Source organism: Zalophus californianus, chromosome 5, assembly GCF_009762305.2.
Source record: "Zalophus californianus isolate mZalCal1 chromosome 5, mZalCal1.pri.v2, whole genome shotgun sequence".
NCBI lineage: Eukaryota > Metazoa > Chordata > Mammalia > Carnivora > Otariidae > Zalophus > Zalophus californianus.
The window spans coordinates 40,363,253-40,371,977 of NC_045599.1; the positions used below are offsets into that span (position 1 = coordinate 40,363,253).

At 43.3% G+C, this 8,725-nt stretch overlaps 1 protein-coding gene across 1 annotated transcript; it reads left to right on the forward strand.

Moving 5' to 3' along the window:
* Positions 1 to 620: 620 nt before the first annotated feature.
* Positions 621 to 4,629, forward strand: SPINK14 (serine peptidase inhibitor Kazal type 14 (putative)). Its single transcript, XM_027604427.1, has 4 exons — positions 621 to 819; positions 2,286 to 2,329; positions 3,463 to 3,599; positions 4,584 to 4,629. The coding sequence occupies exons 1-4, from the start codon at positions 621 to 623 to the stop codon at positions 4,627 to 4,629; spliced, it is 426 nt and encodes a 141-aa protein (XP_027460228.1).
* Positions 4,630 to 8,725: the final 4,096 nt, after the last annotated feature.

An 8,725-nucleotide genomic window follows, 5' to 3' on the forward strand; every position in this document is an offset into this window, starting at 1 on the left:
GGTCGAAGGGGACATATGTGGCAGGGGTGTGGGCATCTGGCGTCCTGCGTTCATGCAGCTGCATCTTCCACTGTTGCTGCTCCATTCCCGAAGGAGGCCAGGGACGATGTCAGGAAGAGATGGGGTGTGCTGAGCAAAAACATGTCCTAGATTGTCCCCGGAGCAGGCAGGGTAGGCAGCTAGGCAGCTCTGGACACTGTGCCAAGAACCTCCAACCATCTTGGGGAGTGGAGTCCCCTAGGGAGTTTACCGTGTCTCAGATATCACATGTCACACCGTAGCATCTGGGAAAGAGTTTGTGTCAGTTGCCTAGTCCCATATGCTACTGAGCAGAGATGAAGGCCAGAGCATGTAGGGAGGACCTGGTCACTTTTATAGGGTTAGGAAGATAGGGGAGTTCAATGTGGTCCCTTGGTCAGGCCTAGAACCTACGTCTACCATTCTCTAGGGTCAGAAAGGCTGCTACAAGGGGAAGGCAATCCCACAGGAGGATTTGCTCACTGACTTCTCCCTTTCCAGATGTCTAGATGAAGATAACTTTGGGGCCCCCATAAGATAGCATGGAATGGTATTTTTCCCTATGTACTCTCTCAGAATGCTCCAAGAAAGCTGAGCGGTCCATGTCAGAAGATTCTCAGCACAGCCAAGTATGCCTAAAATATTACAGTCTTTGTCTTACTACAAAGAGGCAGTCTCTGCTTCGTGAGCAAGTACAGACCTGCTTCCTCTGTGGAGAAGGTCTTGTTGCCCAGAAGCCTCTAGTGGCCTCATCATTTTCTTTGTATCCCCTCAAAGAAAAAAATCTGGGTGAATCCTTAGGTAAGGAATTGCCTTTTCAAGACATCTAAAATACCTCCACACTAAAATAATATAATTCTGTCCAAAGAGTAACTTCTGATTTACTTCTGTCTTCTAAGTAGTCACAGATCTGTCACTGAGTTCTATACTTTATGACTAACGAAGTTTAGGTTTTTCTGAACATCTGTTCTTGGGGAAGGGTGAAATAATAGGCTTTCCAGATATGGCGTACAGTGGTTACAGTGGGAAGGCTAGAGATGGATATTCACTCCAAAGGTGTGCTTAATATCTTGATTACCTTGCTCTAGTGATTGTACTAGAGGAGAACATCCCGAGGCAATATCTCAGAGCATCATTCTAAGGACACACACACCAAGAGGGAAAATGGTCAAATATCTTCTGGTATTCTGCTCACTGTTGTTCTTCATCTTGATACGTTGGGCGTTACCTGCTGGTGAGTATTTTTTTTTTTAAGATTTTATTTATTTGAGAGAGAGAGAGAGAGAGAGCACAGCCAGGGGGAGGGGCAGAGGGAGAAGCAGACTCTCCGATGAACAGAGAGCCAGAAGTGGGGATCGATCCCAGGACCCCAGGATCATGACCTGAGCCTGAAGGCAGACACTTAACCAACTGAGCCACCCAGGTGCCCCTCTGGTGAGTGATTTGACTGGTTCTGGCAGTTATGTAGGGTTGTGAGTTCTGACATTGTAATCTGAAAGAATGCTTTGGAATTATTTTCATTTTATTTATGTAAGTCTGTCACTTCACTATATATGTATCTGTATCTATAGAGAGAAAGGCAAGTAGTGTGGTCCCAAGAAAAGGCTCCCAGCCAATGTGCAAGGGCTTTCCCATCTACTAATGCAGATTGTGAAACTTAACTCATGGGGACTCAGTGAGGTATGATGTTACAGTGGTAGGCAACATGCCCACAGCACAGCACATCTCAAAGACTCAAAGCTTTTGAAAATGCTTTGCCATGAATTTAAGTGGGTGTTACCTTTTTTGCCCTCTTTTAGAGAAGAGCCCTGTAGGGAGTTTTAAAAAGACCTAGGCTCAAGGACTGAAGGGCTTGCATTTTCACCTATCTACCATGAATTCCTGGGCATTAATAAGTGTCCTTCCCCTCTCTGTAAAATATGGGGATTGGGCCAATGGTCTCTTTAAAGTTCTAGCATCTCTTCATGTCTTTTATGTATTGGTTGCCAGTTCTGAATCATCTCAACCCCAGGCTAACTCCTATTAATCAAAAACTTGTTTGGTACACTGGACTGGCACCATTTATGAGAGCAGTGATCGCTTGCTCATTATCTATCAGGAGTAGAAGACCTTTTTGAAGGGAAAAAATGAATGCATGTATAAATAAAAGAATGTGCTCATATTGCAAGCTTCCTTGGTAATAAATTAGAATTCCTTAATTCTGCCAACAGGTTAAGCTAGGATTCACCACATATTGTACCCTGCAACTACTCTCATGTATGTCTTAGTTTCAGGCCGTCGACAGTGGTGGCCACCACATGGAACTGTTAAGGTAATCTTCCACTCTATTTCTCAGGACAGACATTCTGAGTTTTCTCTGGGATCGCTGTGTTAGAACCTTACTTCGGCAATGCCATCTGTGTGGCATTCTCCAGAGTCCACTCACAGGAACGTGGCAGGTACCCTCCTGGTACAAGAGCCCTGAGTAGAGTGATCCAAACGGGGAACCAGGCCAAGACTTGGTCATCTGACAACTGGAGAACGCTCCCTCCCTGGTGCCTAGGAAATGTTTACGAACCCTGACCATTGCCTGGGGAATTGAGAAAGTGGAGGGATTCACTGGGGGACAGACATACAGGATGATAGGGCCTGGCCACTGTGGTAGTGTTGGCTAAGGAAAGAAGGAGAAGAGTTTCTAAGCTCAGATATGATCCCTCTTTCTCTAAATACTCAGCCAAAACTCTCTACCCCCTTGTATCAGAGGCATGTTACCAATCTCTCTATGGCTCTCCTAGAGCCCCTGAGGCCACCTCCTCAAGTTCCAGCAACCCCGTGTCCCTGCTTCAAGCTGCCACTGACACCAGCACTGTGAGTGCACATGGCTTCTCCGCCCTGATGAGACGCATCCCTTCTTTTGTTTTTCATGTTCCCCACAAAGTCAGGGCATTGTGCTAAATGCTTTCACATTTCACAACTTCAAGAAAAGAGTTGTCTTGGGGATTTTGAGAACGGATAAACTATGGTACATATTTTAAATCAAAGCATATGGGTTTCAGTGAAACAGCTTCTCCGGTTATGGGCTTTCAGGGTTTTTTTACCCGGTTGGCACAGAACATCTCTAAGAATATTCCCATGTCTGATACTCTGGGAATAAAGGAGATTGAGAAAGAAGCTAAATTTCCCAAATACATCCTGTTTGTCCACTCCTCCCTTTCCCACCAGAGGGTAGCAGGCCTCTGTGCCCTGTGACTGTCAGGAGCTCCCCACGAGGAGGGCATCGTGGTTGACAGATGGCGTACACAGAAGTTCGGCCTCCACTGCTTTGTGGAGGGGCAGCTGTAAGCGCTTTGTGTGACTGTAATGGGATCCTGACTGTGTTTAGATTTTCCTAATCAGGTCCAGATGTGACCTACCTGTCTATGAGAGTGATTGTAATCGTATCATTCTTTTTGACTGAAATTTCAGGTGAAATGTCCATATAAGAAAGTAGACTTGAGTTGGTTCATTGGAACTGTGAACCCCTGCCCCGGTTTATATCAACCCATCTGTGGCACTAATTTTGTAACCTATGAAAACCCCTGCATCTTGTGTATTGAGAGCCTGTGAGTACTCTTTGGGGGGGGGGGGGGGGAAGAAGAGAACAAAGATGAGTTTAGCCCACAGCAATGACCATGTACCTCTTCTACCAAGTACGTCAGCCTTGAAGCCAGGAATTTGCTCCAGTTTGCACAGATACTAATCAGTCCCCAATCAGAAGAGCATGTGGCAATAGAAAGCCCACTGGGGTGGAAAGCAGACTCAGCGTACTCTGTGGTGTTTTGGGCCCTTCTGGCTGAGCCCTCACACTGCCATATGACAGGTGATGTCCGTTCCCACAGGCCGAGTAAAGCTTCAGTGATTCCATTCAGCCCCAACATTCTTTAACTGGAAGATGAACTGCGGTTTTGCCTTCTCTCAGATACCTTCAATCTCTTATGTGTCTGAAACTCTGAGCTAGGATGAGGTGCCCGCAAAGTTTGGGTCCTTTTGCTAAGAGCCCGTTTTTAGGTTTTTGGGTTTATGGGACATGATTATTAGTGGTTAGACGCTGAGGTTTCCCAAAACCATGGCTTCAGCTTGAGCTCTGTGTAAGCCAGCGCAGTTCACAGGGAGTAAAATTCTCCTCGTGACATCAGACTGCAGCCCTCAACCCAACAATCATTTTGTAGTTTTGTACAAGGAGCAACGACAGGAATGCATAAACCCCACGTCAGGCCCACTCTTGAAGAATTGGGCCAAAGCATGAGAGCATTAGGAGAGTAAGATGGATTGATACGCCTTAGCACAAGCTCAGGCCTGGCCGAATAACTCACTTTCAAAGAGACTGTAGCATCGGCCGCAATATTGTCCTCGGCATCTTAGAACCATGGAAGGGTAACTAGGTGGGAGGTCCAGTAGCCTGACTCTTGTATGTAGCCATTTCCCTTCGTGCTCTGGCTCTTAGTTTCCTTAAATATAAAATAAGGAAGCTAGATAAAATAATTTGAGGGGTTTTTGTAGTTCTGGCATTCTATTCATGAAATGTTGATTCTGCTTTTTTCCTTTAGGAAATCTCGGGGGGAAATTAGGTTTCAAAATGACGGAAAATGCTAGCTGAGTGGATTTGGATGCCCAAGAGGATATCTTTTTTCTCTCCATCATGACACTCTTTCTCTCGCCCTTCGCCCTTCCTCCCTCCTTCCATGTGACGGTGCCAGAGGCCTGCCCCTGCTGAGCTTATATCCGATAACGGAGGGCTCCTTAGATCTCTTCTCTTCCTAATAAATAAACTTCTCTGAAAGCCTGACTTAACTTGGCCCTCAGATCTGTGTCTCAGTTCTCAGAAATAGAACAAAATGAACATTTGAGCCAAAGGTCAAGGACAAGTATTGGGATTCATCAGCTCCTAATACTGTGAACAGTGAAATAATCTATAATACAAATGCTCCAAGTTGTCTTCCAAGGAACACAACAGAAAGTTCTTCTATATTTCTACGGCATTTCTTAAAAACCAGTTCCTAGGAACTATGGGGCATTGTGCTCTTCCTGGCCATTCTTACCGCCCCCTTGCTGCAAGCCCCTCGTTAAACAAACTCACTTTTAGACTCAGCATTGAGACAAGAGGCATTTACACACACCCAGTCCATGGACCCCACTTTTCTCCATAGAAGGAGGCCTACATCAGTGGTGTCCATGAATGTCCCATTGGTTTTTTTTAAATTCTCTTGATACATTTTAACCTCTGAAACCTATCAGGACACATTTTTCTTTGGGTTCTATTTCTTCTGTGCATATATACATTCCTAATATGGAGAGAAGACTAATACACACTAATATGCTCTCTTCCCCTCAGCCAGCTTGCTCCCTGCTGGCTTAGGAAGAGCATCTCTTCTGCCTCTGAATATTCTTGTAAGACTGTGGTCAAGAGCACTTACCTGTTCTGTTAGTTCTTTGACCTTGACTACTATGCCAATTATAAGGCAGACAGGCACAGGGCTCCAGCAAAAAAGGGAAAAATCACCTTTGGCCTATCATCTTTAGACTGTGAAAAGCAAATTGCTCTGGGGGAAATGAAATATTCTCTATCTTGATGGTATGTCTTTTTCTACTCTTCTAAGTGCCGGGGGCAGGAACAGCAAGAACTGCAGGGAGGATTGTTTTCTAACACTATTGCTCTGACTTCATGCTCACAAGTCTCTTCTCTTGTAATGATTAAACTGCCGTGAGTGTCGTGCAGTAGATTTTTCATCTCAAACATTTTCATTTTCATCTCTACAAGTTTGATCTATCTTTCGTGTTTCTAACTTTTTTTGCCATCTGGAATATAGTTTAAATGACTATTTTTATGACTGCTAATTCAAATATTTGTGTTAACTCTGGGATGGTTGATTTTCTTCTCATGATGGATGACATCCAAAGATATGAATTTTTGTGAGTGAATCTATGAATTCATAATTTTATTAATTTTATCTTGTTTTGTTCTGAATATTTTGATATTTGTGGAAATAGTCTTGAGCTTTTTTCTGAGACATGGATCAGTTGCTTGGAAACGGTCTGACCCTCTGGGATATTACTGGGATATTACTTTTAAGAGTTGTTAGGTGGGACCAGTGCAGTATTCACTAAGTGGCTAACTATTGCTCGTTACTGAGGCAAGCTCCTCTTGGGTACTCCACTCAATGTTCCATGAATTTTAAGTTTTTCTAGTGTGGCTAACAGGAACAGGCACTATTACAGGCCCTATATGAGATCTGGGCTCTGTTATCGCTAATGCTCTCCAGTTCTTTCTTGGCTTTGGGTAGTTTCCTCACACACGAGCACCAGTCAGCGATATGCTGAGGTTTCTGTCCAGCTCTTTCATGCTGTGGTCCTGCGAACCATAGCCACATTGGTCTCTCTCCTCTCAGCTCTGTCTCCTCAATTCAGGGAATCCACTTGCTCCATCTGGGCTCCTCTTTCCTGTTCTGGAAATCCCTTACAATGCTGAAACCAAGATCAATCATGGAGCTCACCATATTTATTTCTCATCTCTCTGGAATCAGCGTCCTTCAGTGCCTGATGTCTAGTATCATTGTTTCATATATTTTGCCTGATTTTTTGTTGTCTTTTCAAGTAGGAAGTATATCTGTTTACTACCTATTATCTGAGGGTTGAAGTCAGCTTTATCTTTATCATTGTACTTAGATTTTCCTCTGATACCTTCTGAAGTCTAGAGTACATTAGTCAATGTATTTAGAGTCATTATTCTACTGTTTTAAAGAATTCCTGTGGCACTTGGGTGGCTCAGTCCGTTAAGTGACTGACTCTTGATTTTGGTTCAGGTCATGCTCTTAGAGTCCTGAGATCAAGCCCCACATGGGGCTCCATGCTCCGTGGGGAGTCTGCTTGAGGATTCTCTTTCTCCCTCTCTGTCTGCCCTTCCCCCTGCCCAAGCATGTGCTCTCTCTCTCTCTCTCTAAAATAAATAAATAGGGTGCCTGGGTGGCTCAGTTGGTTAAGCGACTGCCTTCGGCTCAGGTCATGATCCCGGATTCCCGGGATTGAGTCCCACATCGGGCTCCCTGCTCGGCAGGGAGTCTGCTCCTCCCTCTGACCCTCTTCCCTCTCGTGCGTGCTCTCTATCTCATTCTCTCTCTCTCAAATAAATAAATAAAATCTTTAAAAAAAAATAAAATAAAAAATAAAATAAAAAATAAAATAAATAAATAAATCTTTTAAAAAACAACAAGAATTTCAAAGGATAAGACTTGTGTTCTGTAATAATACAAAATTTTTCAGTGGATAATAAAGCATTTACTTACATGTACTATTCACAACAGTAAAAGGGACTTTAAATAATGACATTTTTCTGTCATTTGACAGTAGACGTTTCCAAAGAAGGAAAGGAGGGCAGCATATTTATCTAAATACAAGACCTCCCTCCTTCCAGCACAACATCTAAACGCTGCCCATCGCTGCACGTATCCTCTCACTGCCAACAAGAAAGGAGCTTCCCCCCCCCTCCCCCCCGGCATTCCTCGCTCTGGCCGCCACGGCCTGAGCCCACTCTCCCTCTCCGGCAGCTGTTTTGAATTTTGAACTCCTCTGTCACATTCCCTTTATTTTGTATTCTCTACTTGTTGATCCATCCCAGGTTTCTGTCATTGCTATCTTCTCTTTCCCCACCTTTCTCTACTTGATGATCCCGCTCACCTCCGTAATCACTCTATTATCTATATGCTTACAACTCACACGTTCACAGGATCAGGCTGTATCCGTAAACTTAGTATCAGATACTACATATCTGAATTTCATGGGCTCATAGAATCTTTAAAATCAATAGAGCTAATCTGAGTCCTATTTTTTCTTTCTAAATGTACTCCTTCATGTGTTTTGGTTTAATTAAAGTCAACGTCATATTCTCTTTTCTCGCTCAAACTCAATTTCAGTATGCAACTTTTATATACTTCTTATTTCATCCTAAGGATAAATTAAACCCATGAATATTTATTTAGTGCAAGTCTTCATCGTGTTTTAGTGGGTTATTTTTATATTCTTCTTAACTGTTACCTCCATTCTATTCTCTTAACCATAATCCTGCCTCCCTCCTAGAAGCATTTAAACGCGATGTGTTAAAAAAAATTATATTTTGTGAGTTACGATACAAACAAACATCTTAGTATGACTTGTAAGACATTTATTTCATCTGCCACGGGCACAGCCTAAAGCCTGACCTCACTCATAATGAGCTTGTAACATACCCTATTTGCCCAGAAGGTGGCAGTAAAGCGCCGTTGTTTAAACCAGTAACTGTGCAGCCCTAGGGCCAGCTCCAAATGTTCCCCCCACTTTTTTATTTTATTTTATTATGTTATGTTAGTCACCATACAGTACATCATTAGTTTTTAGTGTTCCCCTTAATTAGGTTCAGAAACAGGGATTCCTATGCAGACAGCGAAGGAGGGCTCTCTTGCTTCTATCTAAGGTTTTGCCCACATTTGTTACTCAACTGGACATCCCCATTTAAACTTTTTTGGAGCGTCACTTCTCCTTAAAATCAAGCAAAACATTCCTCTCTCAATAACTTATTAGCTGCCTGCAATTTACTTAGCTATACAAGATATGTATTGTGGTTCCAAGGACCTTTAGTTCACATTAGCAACAGGTGATTCGAATTCCTAAAGTAATTATTATGAAGGCAGAAACACATTTTGCAGGCAAGATTTTTTCA